General features: G+C 36.7%; 1 protein-coding gene across 3 annotated transcripts in view; it reads right to left on the bottom strand.

Annotated features, from left to right (window-relative positions):
• Window positions 1-275: 275 nt before the first annotated feature.
• The window catches only part of LOC310637134 (serine/threonine-protein phosphatase 4 regulatory subunit 1-like), a 39,080-nt gene continuing 24,480 nt past the window's right edge, over window positions 276-14,875 (bottom strand). For all 3 annotated transcript variants that reach the window (XM_083357421.1, XM_083357423.1, XM_083357422.1), the window contains exons 11-19: window positions 14,276-14,490; window positions 12,922-13,011; window positions 11,944-12,129; window positions 10,515-10,676; window positions 9,536-9,636; window positions 7,507-7,627; window positions 7,171-7,305; window positions 5,164-5,305; window positions 276-4,006 (exon numbers count right to left, since the gene is read on the bottom strand). In XM_083357421.1, coding sequence (XP_083213547.1) covers window positions 3,852-4,006; window positions 5,164-5,305; window positions 7,171-7,305; window positions 7,507-7,627; window positions 9,536-9,636; window positions 10,515-10,676; window positions 11,944-12,129; window positions 12,922-13,011; window positions 14,276-14,490 — 1,307 coding nt within the window. In that variant the 3' untranslated portion in view covers window positions 276-3,851. The remainder of the gene's footprint in view (window positions 4,007-5,163; window positions 5,306-7,170; window positions 7,306-7,506; window positions 7,628-9,535; window positions 9,637-10,514; window positions 10,677-11,943; window positions 12,130-12,921; window positions 13,012-14,275; window positions 14,491-14,875) is intronic.

Raw genomic sequence — 14,875 nt, 5'->3', positions numbered from 1 at the left:
AGAGATGAGTTCTAGTCCCATCTTAGTTGTGAAAGCCAGCTGGGTGATCTTGGATCAGTCCCTCTTTGTCAGCCCAGCTCACCTCACAGGATTATTGTTGTGGGGAAAATAGGAGGAGGAAGGAGCATTGGATATGTTCGTTCGCCATGTTGAGCTGTTTATAAAAAAGTAATAAATGTGGGATATAAATATATAAATGAAATGCTGATTAATGCTGTGTTGTTTACCAAATGATGTTCAAGAAGAATATGCAGCAAAAGAGTACATTCAACAAGTTTGATAAAACAGTGGTGGAATTTATTGATATAAATAAGAATAGAAAGTTACATAGATTCTTACAAAATCAGTGGCACATTCAGACTTTATCCAACTATTTGGATTCTAACCATCATTCTTTACAGGTTTAACTACTACAGCAGAATTGCAACTAAGAGTTGTAACTATGTTGCAACAGATAACACTAGGTTTGATTTCAAAATGAAATCCATGCAGCTTCTGTAAGAAGAGGTGACTATCAGCATCAACTCATTGTGAGGTTTAATTACATTTATGTTATTTGAAAAAGAGCATGTGACTATCCTCCTTGAGTGTCCATTGGTGTTCTTTCACCTACAGAGTAACCTGTAAGGTTCCATCACCCTATCATGCAGTTTTATTACAGGTAAACATTTTTAAGACTAATGTACTGCACAGATCTGTGCTAATTTATAAGTGGATCTAACAGCCACTGTGAAATGAATGGTGATGGTGGAGTTCTTTATAACTTAAACCCAGTTTATTAAAGCTAATCAACTGAATGCAAAAATGTATCGGGAACCTAAGCAAGTTGAAGTGTCCAGAATTTTCCATCCCCTACTACATGCAACTACCGTATAGAGTTTGAAAACATTCTACAAAATTTTTAACCAAAAGAAAAATGTTTATTTTTTTTATAAAAAAATCCTCAGATCTAGGAAAAGGTGCTAATTATTAATGAAAAGTTTGATTTGTCATTTCAGTAAAAAATTTCAGCTATTTACTCATGCATAAATAATGCTAATTAAACAGTATTTTCATGAAAACTACATCAACTTCCTCCACACAGGTTTTTCATACTTAGTTGGATAGTGTAGGAAATAATTCTAATCTAAAATTAACATGGCCATCAAACAACCATTGTAATGTCTAAACAGCAGACTATATACAGTTCTTTTCAGACATTTCTACATGCATTCAAAAATTTGGTGATGAAAAAATGAACTTTTTACAGAAGCAAAAATTGAACAATTTTAGAAAAATCTTAACTATTAAAATATTTGTAGGATACTAGCATTAGAAAAAGTGAAACTACAAAAGAACTGTCACTGCAGAGTAAATGCAGACATAAAAAAATCATTTGCATTGAAGAGGCATTTTGCTTAAAACTTACTCAAACACTTAAATATAGAATCAGCTTGCAGAATTTAGTTTATACATTTTTATACTGAAATACCAGAGACATATTTTTAGATGTTCAAAAAACATTTTAGAAACTTGCAAAGTAAATACGATTATTATAAAATCTAAAAACTGTTTTGCAACATGGAACACAATCTCTCATAGCATTGTGTCCAAAATGTGTTAAACAAGTTTAATAAATTAAGTCATTTTTTTTAAAAAAGACACAAAAGGACAATTCACAGGACAACTACTTATTACAACAAGGACAACCCGGCTTGCAACAAAGCATATTTTACAGTTTTTCTAAAGAGATTCCACTATGTTTATCCCAAAATTAAAAATTTTCTTATAGATTTTTGGAATTAAAAGCCTTGTCTATATTAATACACAATTTAAGAAAATCTTAAGAATATTATTTCATTAATAAAAATCATTAACTCAAGCAATTATCATTTTTTTCTGTGAATGATTCCTAGGAGGTGCCTATGTCATATGCATTTTTGTTCTGCCAAACAAATCATGCTGTAAGAGGGTTTTTTTGGCGGGGAATGGTAGTTCTTACAATAGTACGTATAGTAAATTCTTTATTATAAGTTAAATGTTCATTCATGTCTATCCAGAGCTAGGGGGCTTGCACTATAATCTTTAAACTAGGAAGGTTATGTCCAGAAGCTCTCACTAGACCAGTGTTTTTCAACCTTGGTAACTTTAAATATGTGAACTTCAACTCCCAGAATTCCCCAGCCAACAAGTCCACATATTAATACTTTTTATACAAAGTTTCTTCTGTTTATCCTCTGTAGAATCTGAATGTTGCCAAGGTTAAGAAACACTTCATTGACTGAGTTTGTTTTTTCCAAATCTCTTGCATGTATTACTGTATTTTAACCATGTAAAATCAAGATAAACATTGATCTACCTCTTTCCCTTTCCTTTTTTTCCTATTTCTATTTCTTTTCATTTTTATCTTGTCCCAACCAGTAAAAAAAACTATTATTTTACTCTATTTGAAGCTTCAGCAAGACACTGAAAGATCACGGTTGGTCTAAGTCAGGGGTAGGCAACCTTGGCTCTTTTATGACTCGTGGACTTCAACTGCCAGAATTCCTGAGCTCAGGAATTCTGGGAGTTGAAGTCCACGAGTCATAAAAGAGCCAAGGTTGTCTACCCCTGGTCTAAGTAGTATGACTCCATATGCACACAGGGAGATCAGGGTGGAGATCCTCCACACTAAGTGGAAAGCTTTTTCAGGTCTCCCAATCTTCATAAATAGCTGATCATGGAATACGCGATGAGGGGAGCTCTGCAAAATCCAAGGGTTATACACATCGCTAGATAAAATACTTCATTGTGACTTCTCTGTCATTCTTGGGAAAAAAGAATAACCCCAGTATAGACAATCAATTCTTAGGACTTCAAACTTATGCTAACTCATATCTCTAGCTTTTTTCTCTGAAGGGAAAATTCTAATTTCTTTCCCCCCAGCAAATGTTGAGAAAACCCCCCCAAAACACGTCAGCCCTATTCCTGCAGTGAAATCTAACAGTTTATAGGCCCAAGCATCAAACCGTCTCCTATGAAATATACCCTAGAATAGGGGTAGGCAACATCAGCTGACTCAGGAATTCTGGGACTCGAAGTCCATGAGTCATAAAAAAAGCCAAGGTTGCCTACCCCTGCCCTAGAAAATATGTAAGAATTCCTTCAGATGTAGCTGTTTGAAAACAGCAGTGTTCATCAGAAGACATACTAGCACCAGTCAGACAGAGGTGAGTAGGAAGGACAAAGAATAGTTCATTTAATTTCCCACACTCTTAACATTCATTAAACTATCTGCCATCACCTTAAAGGGAACAACATTAATCTGTACTTCACTTTTTTTCAAATTGTAATCTGTTTTCTGAACTCTTTACCAGAGTACATTTTCATGCTTTAAATAATGTAATACAATAAAATGGGGGTGCCAGTGGTTCAATTAGTAACAAAATAACCAAGAGGCCCACATAGTTTAGGTTCACCAACAACGCTCTTAATTTTGGTCAAACCAAGCATTGTCTTGGTTTGCCACTGTAACTTGAATCAGTGTGTTTCGAAAGGCATGTTCTTAGTTTGTTTAAGCTGCAAATAAGCACGTTCACATAACTGCATGAACATATAGCTGGATGTTTTATAGAGATAACCATTACTCCTCTTATTCATGAAAAAACATAATTATATATATATAAATAATAAACAAGTATTCCATATCAAGGTGGTATGTACATAAAAGGACAAACGTGTTTCTCACTTTATTAACAGAATTAAGAACGTGGCCTTTTCTTGTGAATTGCATTATTTCCTTGACAGAGTCCTCTTCCACCAGGTTAGCTAGTAGTCATAGCAGGAACTTGTTAGCTGAATAATAATTTCATAGACTATATGCACAAAAAATGTCAGTTTTGTTTTTCAACTAACGTGATATGCATGTTACTGAGTTTTGGTTTGATGGTGGCAAAAAACGAAACATCTTGATCCCTGTCTGCTTGGAGAACCAAAACAGCCTCTTCAACCGCATCCAGATGAGGATTCCCGACACTTCTAAAATATGCTAAGAAATTAGTACGATAATATTATTCCGTATCAAAGCATTTATTCATCTACTTTTAAACATTCAATGGGGGTTTCAAAGTGTTACGACCATGTAAAAACCAACAATAAAATTCAAAAAGGAATGGGAAATGAAAATACCACTTTACAGCGCAAGGAAAAGCACAGAAATGTTCAGAGCCTAACAAAATAAGTTTGATATTGTACTATGTTGTAAAAAGGAGTCCCTGCGGATTTTATTCCACTAGTTGTTGCTAATCATAGGGGCTGGTGCTCATCTCTGTCAAGGTCATTGAGCCAGAGGTGTCCAAAGACATTTCCTTGGTCACAGAGCGCTGTTATCTTCCCGCCAAAGTGATACCATTTTATCTACTTGCCTTTTCCTGCTATGGAACTGCTAGGTTGGCAGGAGCTATGCTGTAAAAAGGGGCCAAACTGAGTCATTTAGGGATACAATTCCATAACCTGGCTACCACTGACAATTTTATTCTGCACATCTTAGGCATTCAGCTTTAAATATATCAGAGGAGTCAGAATACCAATAAACAAATCTGCATTTACACAGATTCAACAAAGCAATGATAGAATACACACTTGCAATCAGAAGATCCCAGATACAATGATGATTTCTGATAATAATTTCTTTTTTTTCCAAATTTGACTGTTTGCTGAGATTGTGGGAGGCAGCGTTATTATAGGGGAAATTATCTTCGTATGGGATGTTTTGCTTATTGTAAAGAGCTTAGAGTCTTTAAAATTTTATTTTATTTCATTTCTATACTACCCGTGTCACCAAAGTGACTCTAAGCATAGTGCATAAACAAAAAATAAAAACTTGAGGCAAAGCTATAAAAATTCTTCTCTGAGATTCCAAAAAGTCATTGCTTAATCAGGATCGACAATACTGGGTTAGATGAACCAAATTCTAATTCAGATTAAGGGAGCTCCGCTTGGCAAGTGAGTCTAACCAGCTCATGTAACCATCAATTTCTGGTAGAAGGAGAGCACAAGGCAGCAACGTTATGCCATCTGCAACTCATATAATCCTTTTGTTCTTAAGTTTTGCAGCATATCTATAATTTTAAAGAGAACCTATTACATAATGATAAGAGTCAACTACATTTGAAATCTGTTTGCCTGTGAAAGGAATAAACATACCTTTCTCCAATAATGTCTGCCTCAATGCTTTAGCAAGCAAAACCCGTACATTTGGCACAGGATCAGAAGCCAAGCTTAGAAGGCTGGGCAACAGGTGTTCAACAAACTGGTCCACAGGCAGGCATTCTTCTTCAACTACTGCCTTTAATCAGAAAATAGGGGAAAGCACTATTTAGAGGGGAACAAGAGAGCTGATATGGATTGCTGCAATTTTATATGAATTTTGCTAAAGTCTATAGCTGCAAATAAATGCATTTCTACAATTAACTAAAAGATAATAATCATTCTTATGAGATACTGCCTTTAATGAGAATAAAATGTATCGTATTTTAATCTCTGACCAATCTAATGTTCATAGATACAATTGTGATATGATATGTACTTACATGTACATGTTTGTGTCTATTCAGATTTAGCATGTCAGACAGATTATAGACATAGGTAAATACATGGATTTCACATGGGATCTGAACAATAGCTATTTGTTAAGACATGTTAACAGGTCTTTTTTAGATGTGCTAAAGATGCAAACCAGCAAGATACTCTGCTCAGCAGTTACATCCAAAATAGCTAATTTCTTGCTGATCTTTGCAGAGAAACTTTGTTGATCTATGCACTCTAATAAGTGCACATTGAAAGTCAAATTGTCTTGCATCCTCAAACTTCTAAAAATAGCCTAAAAAGCAGAACATAGTCCATTCCATTGACAGATGGTACAACACAGTGGTCGTACTGAATGTTCAATAACAATGTTGCACAGGCAAAATGGAAGAAATTGATTATAAGTATAATGCTTAATAATACAATTACGTTTTAAAAAAATAATTAGATATATAACAATGAACCAAAGACTTCCTTAACTTTGTTCAGCATTATTCAAGGCATAAAAAGATAGCATACATCACACGAGAGACGGTTAGCTTTTATCTGTTTGAGACTCAGAAGGAATTTTTTATCTTTTCTGAAAACAGTTTTGATATTCACACCACCTTGTATCAAATCCAGTTCACATGATATTAATGCAAAAGAGCTTAGATTGAAGAACTGTAAGCATAGGCTCTTTGGTTTTATTTAAATACTTATGTGGCAATTTTGTTTAATAAAATATAGACCTAACTTCAATGCATCATAATTTATACAAAAGCAGCTGTGGGAAGCTGTTCTGACTCCTGTAGCATTCACAAAGCCCACAGAAGCTATGAAATGAAGAATTAATTAGGCTACTGGCTGACAATTACCCTTATAAAGCCAGAAAATAAATTAGTTTAGTTTAGTTTATTAAATTTTTATACCGCCCTTCTCCCAAGGGACTCAGGGCGGTGAACAGGGCATATGATAAAAATACAAAACTACAAAAGTTAAAATAGAATTAAATTAATGCCCACGATAAAACAATAAAATATAGCAATATTTAAAACCCAAATTAACTCCCCATCAGGCCAGGCCAGCTTGTTCAAATAGGTGGGTCTTTAACCCGCGCCGGAAGGAGCGGAGATCCTTGGTACTTGGTACCACATGAATTTCCTTCAATCCTTAGCAAAATTTCATCTAGGAATTAAAAAAAAATTTAAAAAAAAAAATAATAAAAAGCAAAAAGGTGGTTGCCATTGGCAAGCAATGCAGACGTGTCATCATGTTTTAGGATCACATTGTTTAGCGACATAAATTCCCATCATAAGTCGAGGATTACCTATGGGTATAAAATAATCTTTCTTAAATAAGCTATTGAGAAAAACATTATAGAAGAAAAATGACTTGCTTTATTATGTGTGTCCCTGTTTATATTCATATGCTGAAAATAACCTCAGAAGTACATGAAGGTGATTTTTTTCCCTTCCTTTCAATGGTGTCCAGTTCTTAGAAACTGCCTGGACAATTCCCTGAATTTTTGTTGGCAAGTTTTTTCAGAAGAAATTTGCCACTGTTTCCTTCAAGGCTCTCATCTTGGTTATATACCTGAGCCTAGATAATCCCTCACATCACAGACGCCGAAAGAAATGGACTCACCTGGCAAATGAAAGCAAATGCTTGTCGACCAACCCACTTGGAACAATGGCGGAATCTCATAATCAGCTCATTAATGAAATTTAATCCCAGAGAGGTTGCATTGTATGCATAGAACTTCTGTAGTATTGCTACAGTCTGCAAAAAAAAACAACAATCAAGCAGAAGCAATGACAGCTTCTTACACATTTGTTTCCTGTGAATCTCTATAAATAAATATGATTATTATGAAATTTGGGGGAAAATGCTGAAACAGATTTCTAGCATTTAAAAGTAAGACTTGTTAAGCCAAATAACTATATCATATAGAACAAAAGGAGATAAAGGCTGGTGCTTTACCAATTTGAAGGAGATCCACCTAACTTCAGAAACTTTATCTGAACAGAGTGTTAGTGCAATGTGTCTTAAGTGGTCGTACACATCATTAGGATTATAAAGTTCAAGTATCAAAATGAGCTGCCTAAAAAAAAAAGAAAAAAGAATTAATTATATATGTTCTAGTTTTTAGCTGAAAATACAGATAAGTCCGGAAAATAACACTTTTAAGGAATATCATTAGGAACTCAGCGCTTTGCACTGGCTTCTTCCAAACTTTCTGCTTAAATAATCATTTACAGATCTGTAAGCTGCCCAGAGTTGCCTTATCAGCAAGATGGGCAGCATACATATATATTGAATGAATGAATGAACAAATGAAGGAACAATTTTAAGATCTTTTAGGTTTTTTAATTATATTCTCCTTACTGTTGGTTATATATTTTTAATTTTGTATTTTTCACTGGTGAAATACCTGTAACTCAAAAACCAAGCTTGAAAAACTCAACACTGAGCTACATATATTCATCGCTATTGCAAGAAATATAAGGCCATATGGGCATCTACTAATAAATACACTTACCAAGTACTTTGAGAAACTAATGTGAAAGGGCAGTACTGACATACAAGAACACGGTTGCAAGGTTCTGCCACTAGATGTCAGCGATGTTACACTATATTACACCATCAGAATAGCAATATTCAGTCAACACAAAATTAACCAAATTATGCAACAGTAGAACCAAACGTACTGTAAGGAAGATAATAGATTTTTTTATTGTTTCTTTGAATTTTGCTTACATTACAACAAATAAGAGTTTGCAAAAAAAAATTGAGTAAATAAAATTTGTTGCTGTTGTTGAAATGTATTACTCTGCCACATCTTGTGACTTTTGGCAGTTAACTATAATTCAGTGTTGACTTATCAGTGGAGGCTTTTCCAGGAGCCTTGGGCCACCATGAGAATAGAACACATCCAAGCACCCCACATCGGACAGGAAATGTGACATTACCAGCAATGTCTTCTGAAAAATGCCCTTTGAGGGGGGTTAAATCTAGTTGGTGGGATGGTCCCGTAGGCTAAACCAGCATTCTTAATTGCATCTGGATAACTACCAAAGGCCTGAACATTAGTTAATATAATCACAGCGCTGAGCACACGCTAACATTGTAGAGCAATTGCAGTTTCTGAGTGGCCTCCAAGGGCAGCCCAATGTCAAGTGCACTGCAGTAGCCCAGGCAAGCCCTGAGGACAGCACAAGTCACCGTAGCGAGGTCCTCCTACTCAAGGCAGGGGTGAACTGGCAAGTGAGCCAAAGCTGGGCAAACAGCCATAGCCTGCACCTAGCTCCAGCAATAGCTATGAGTCCAAGAAGACCCACAGTCACACATTTGTCCCACAGGGGCAGCGCTACTCCCTTGAGACACCACTGGAGCTAACTGAGGGCCACAGTAAACAAATGGCAATTTCATCTTGCTTGAGTTCAGCTGAAGCCTGTTTTCTCCCATCCAGACCCTAAGAATCTCTGGGCACTGGAACAAGATCTCCACGGCATCTTCAGCTGAGCCTGGGGTAGTGATGGTTCTATTCCCCAGACTGCTGGATGACCTCACCCAGCAGCTTCAGGTAAACATTTTTATTTTGTTGGGGGGTGGAGAAAAACCAAACCTTACAGCAGCAGCAGCAAGGCCAATTTTTCTTCTCTTTTCTCCCCCACCCAGCATGCCAACTGATTGGAATAATCCACTCAGGAAGGAGCAAAACTGCTGAAATTAATACCTCCAATCCCCATTCATCACGGGCTCTCCAAGATTTCTTGGCCGCTGATAGCAAAGGCTGCTGGGAGATTTAGTAGGAGCAGGAGAGATGTTCTCTCTCCATCCAGGCCCTGACAAAGAGTGACCAATGCCATTTCAGTCCCATGCTCAGGCCTGAGCACTGAAAAAGAACCAAGTGATTCGCTTCCCTTTAATTATGCCTTCTATGCTTCAAAGCAATGACCACCGGTTAAGCAATAAAGTTATAGAAAAATCAAAGGAATCTTAAACTTACTCTGCAAGTTCGTAACGGAATCTCCAATTTCTGCTATTATCAGTTACCACAAATTCTTGAAGCTGATAAAGGTATTCACGTCTTTTTTCAGCGTGAAGCAACTAAAAACAATTAAAAAAAACCCAGTATGTCTGACAATTGATTTTTCTTTTGTCTGAAGACACACACGATGTTTGATGCTGATCTAACATCTGTGAAACATCAAAGGCTTATGTAGGTTTCAGTAGGATGGCTACTGAAAAACTGGTCTGTACAGGACAGGAATCATTAAACATGCATAAAATCCAGGTATATAAATGTTCCTTCAAGTAACCCGGTCTTAACTATTTAGAGCTTTAAAAAAACAAAACCAACTCTTTAAAATGGGTCTGGAAATGAATCAGCAAACTGATACTACAGATAGCCTTCGGGTTACAACCATTCATTCAGCGACCATTCAAAGTTATGACAGTGCTGAACAAATAGTATTTCACAAGTCCCTGCGGTCACATAAGCCTGATATTTGCACACCTGTTGGCTTTACACAAGCAGTCAATAGGAAAGCCAATGGGAAATTGGAAGTTCAAGGATCCTTGTTTAAGGATCCACACTATTCTTATTTAACAACCTTCAAAGTCCCTTCCGTTATTCTGTTAAAGTAGGGCTGTAGGGCTACTGGAATTGCCATCACTAAGTGATGCAGTCACATCACATCATAATTTACGACTGTGTCACTGAGCAGTGGCTTTTCTGATCCCAACTGCTGTTGTAAGCCAGACTACCAGTGAACATCCCTATTGTGAACTGAGGTTTCCAGACCATTTTCAAAGCAGACCCAGGCTCCGCAACTGCAATAATCCAAATGTAGTTCTATTCGTTCAGGAAATTGCCAGAGCATGAATGATTACTATATGGCTGTCTCTAAATCTGGATCTTTTCACATGAGAGAGGTAGGCAAAACAGAACAAATGTGAATAAGCCTACTTAGAATCATCCCTACCTTTAAAAAATCATAAAGATGTTTGAGGATTCCAATGCGTACTTCATCCAGATCTTTTAAGAAACCATTGAAAATAGGCACTAAATCTGCTGCTGTTAGCTGATCTCCCAGAATTACAGCCAACTCGTGAATGGAAAAAGCAAGTGTGCGACGGACTTTCCACTGAAAATAGTTCACATAAATGGGCAACAGTATAGAACAGTTGAGTAAGTACAATCAGATTAAAAGAATATTTAAACAAGGAAAACCTAATGTATGCAAATTTACAATGCAACCACATTATCAATAAATCTTTTCTCTCAGTACTAGAACCAAAGATAATTCAATGACACTGAATAGTGGACAATTTCAGACTAGCAAAAGGATAAACCTTTCCACAGAAAAGTATCAAAATCCAGCATTACTTTGCCTGCCTGATGAGGAAGCAGACATCTTTGTTAGGTGAAACAGTTCGGTATTAGTATTTCTGAGGGGATAGATGCACCCAACATTTTTGGGGGGTGGGGGGGAGGTGGCTCATGTAGAATTTCAAAAATGTAGCATTAGCATGGACACTTTCATACAGTGGCTATTCATGATGGGCATGATGAATCAGAAAACACTCATTTACTGGAAAGCAAATAGTTAAGACTACTTTTGCCGAAATATGTAACCTCCACCCCACCCCTGAATGTTATGTTATTTGGTCTTTTTTTCTGGGCAGATGTGACTTTTTCTTATGATATTCTCTTCATAGAGGTTTTCGTCCAAAAATTAACTATTTAAGAGTATGTGTACCTCAAGGTCGAACTTTGAAATCCTTGGTGTTCACTTAGCTTGGCTGTTTTCTTGCAGACATTTCATTACCCTTCGGGATAATGTCATCAATGCCAGGTACTGATGATGTTATCTAATTGGGCAATGAAACATCCACAATAAAACTACCAAGTTCAGAGAGCACCAAGGGCTCCACAATTAGCTATTTCCATGAAACCTAGAAAAATATTTTTTACTATTACAAACTATCATTCCAAGCGGGCTAGGCAGAATCTTATTTATCCCTCATTAGCCTGATTTAATGTAGCTCTAGCACAGACCGCTGATAAAAGTAAGCCATCTATGCACAATATAAATGTATATGATTCAGTGGCATTTAGAACATGAGCCCTACTGGATTCATCTACTCCAGCAGTCTATTCTCACAGAGCCAGCCCAGTGCAGATGGCATTCAGAAGCAGCCATGCTGCTGCCATCAGCGCTAATATAAACCCAATAAAAAACATACAAACAAACAAGGTGTCAATTTTCTGAAGTATCTACTTCCTTAAGAGTTACTTAGGGAACTTACTTAGAAAGGGATGATTTTAAACAAACCAGCACAGATTAATAATACTGCATCTATCTGTAACTTAAAACAGTGCAAACCAGTGCTGATTGCTTTGTATTTTACCTGTACGTCTGATGCTAACGTTTCATAGGTGTCCTTCAAACAATGCCAATTTTGCCGGCCAAGTGTCAAGGCCACACCAGGTAGACTGTATGCACAATGCTTTGCGATTTCAGTATCAACTGTCTGCGCTCGAGCAGGGTCTGTCATAGATAAATACTGCTCCAATAAAGGCTGAGGTATAATGTCCTGAAGATAAAAAAAAAGAATACTAAATTATTGATAACGATAAATTAAACAAGAGAAAGGATATACCACTACTAAAAGACATCTGTTCTTTTAGTATAGCATTCTATCTCTTCCTCCAGATGGCAAGCACATAATACCAGTGCAGAAATATACAATGGGCCAAACACAATCAGTTCTGTAATAGGGAATAGTCAGCTTCTTCTAAAGTAAATCACATATGCTAAATCTCACACCAGTCTGCAAGGCCAATGAACTAGATAAAAGGTACTGCAAATAAATTACAAACCACAAGTAGACACATTTTGTGGTTATAGTATTATACATGTTTACAACACTGATGGCAGTGGATCAACCTTTGATATCTCAATGTTTGGTTTCTACTCTATTTTAACATTAATTACACAATATAGTTATTACATTCTGAAATTGGTTACAAGAAATCTATGTATTTCACAAGTAATAAATAACTGTTCAAGCCAAACTATGTTTATTTTTTTATGATAAAATCCCAAGCTGAAGAACATTTCTAATAGGGTAAGTGAAATATTCAATCTGGCTAAATCTACATTAAGTATAGTATTTTTTGTAATAAAAGGAGACAAGATGCAGATTCAAAATAATGCATAGGGCCAAGTTTGAAAATAATGTTTTATCAAGCTTAAATTTCTATACATAGTAATCAAAACATGCAGCAATCAGCACTGAATTACTAGAGTTGGTTTAAGAACAGTTGTTGTTGTTTTTTTAAAAAAAGTCTCAATTTTAGCCAGGAATATCAGAAAAATTGGAAACCTGCAATTTTGATTTATCTTCTTCGAGACGTGGATCGCTCTCTTGTGCCTCTAAAGCTTTGTTGACATCATTGTGTTGTTCTTCTGACTTCTGTAAAAGTGCATAATAATAAAATATACAACAGTGTTAAAGTGCAGTAGAACTGAAATGCAACAAAAAGCCTATTCCTAAGAACTGAATTACTGTGGTTAAAAAAAAACCAGAAGTATCACTGTATTATATTGCTTCTACATTCCAGCTTATATTGAACATTGGGCCAAGTATTGAGAAAACCAATAATCAACATTCGCTTCATTTGGCTTGGCACAAAAAGCTGGAAATTTCCAAGCTTAATATTTATTCTTCTTCCCATGTCAGCATTAGGATACCGTTTTTTAACATTTTTCTAATAATTCACTGAAGGGCTGAGTGACTTATCTGCAGGTCCTCAAGCTTTATGTAGGACTTTGCCAATCTAAGTATGTATTGGGAGAACTTCCAAGGTTCAGTAATTAAAGGTAGGCTTCAACTTGCAATCGCAACTGGAAATGGAATCTTGGTCATAGAGCGAAACAGCAGCTAAGTAAGAAGGTGACATGACTGCATCACTTAACGACCGCAACCCTGGCACTCATTAAGCTATGTCTTGGGTTGTTAAGCAAAGTAAAATAGATGCCTACTGATTTCAGCTTCCCTCCATGTACCAAAGGGAACTCCTCTACAGGACTGCAGGAACTGAGCTCAGATCTTAGGGATCTGATCTGTTTCTACAGTCCATCAGAGGAGTTCCCCTCCCCTCAGCAGGTAGCTCTTTTACTCTCAAAGAGCTACCTGTCAAGAGGAAATTTCAGCTACCCAGCAGGTGGCAACAGCTTACAACTTTTCCTACCGGCTTCCCCACTGACTTTCTAGGGGAGCCAATACAGGAGATTGCAAATGACTGTCACATGTTCACAGATGATTGTCAAGCACCTAGATCAGGGGTGTCAAACTGCCAGCCCGCGGGCCGGACCTGTCATCCGGAAGCCTCGCCCACCCCACTGCTGGCAATGGTAAAAAGGCTCTGATACGTTGCACGTCAAGTGACGTTGCGAGTTTGACATGTCTGACCTAGATCATAATCATGTGACCATGGGGTTACTGGTGCAAATATTTTGCAATGTCTGGTAATGTTTTACCAGTTGTAAATTGAGGACTACCTGTAGATAGCTTTGAGGTTATGTCTAACTGAGTGAACCTTTCAAGTTGCATTTGCTTTCTAATGTAATTTTCAATCCAGTTCCCTAAGGGGTACCTGGCTAAAATTCAAAGAAACCAAAATTATGGAAAATGATTGATTGACCATCACCTGTCCTTTCCCCCAACACATATTTACCGCATTCTGTATTATAGTTGGATCAGGTAGCTCAATCACATCAGCCAGACTTGGCAGTGAAGATAAGATATTCTCATCTGTTCGGGAAGTACAGGCCAAATTTGGGATGTCTTCTTGGTAGGTATCATTAATTTCCGCATTCTGCTTGCTGTCACAGCCACCGACAGAATCAAGATGGGCAGCTCTGAGTGCAGCAGACAGTACTTGAACCTGAGCTGATTGAATGAAATAAATCCCATTAAGTTTTCAAATACTGTACCACATTTTCCAAAATATTAAAAACACAAAGACTTTCACTAAAACAGCTGTGACTAATTAATGAAAATACTTTATACACTGGTTCTTAAACCAGTGAAGGTAGGCTTATTTATGGCCATAGGGAATGTTCAAATCCAGAAATATTTATAAAGACAGGATGATTTTGGAAGTCACATATAAACATTTCGTGCAGGTTCTACACACACACTAAAACTGTCTTGAACTCTACCAAGTGAGTCACAGACTGACATTCCGAGCAATCTTAGTAGACATAAAGAACATTAAATACAGTGAGATTGCCTGCTGAATAAAAATAGTTAGGATTGGCGCTTAAAAATAGTT

This window comes from Vipera ursinii, assembly GCF_947247035.1.
Source record: "Vipera ursinii genome assembly, chromosome: 3".
Classification (NCBI taxonomy): Eukaryota; Metazoa; Chordata; class Lepidosauria; order Squamata; family Viperidae; genus Vipera; species Vipera ursinii.
Note: the sequence above shows the minus strand (reverse complement) of the source record. Positions and strands in the feature narration are given on the sequence as shown.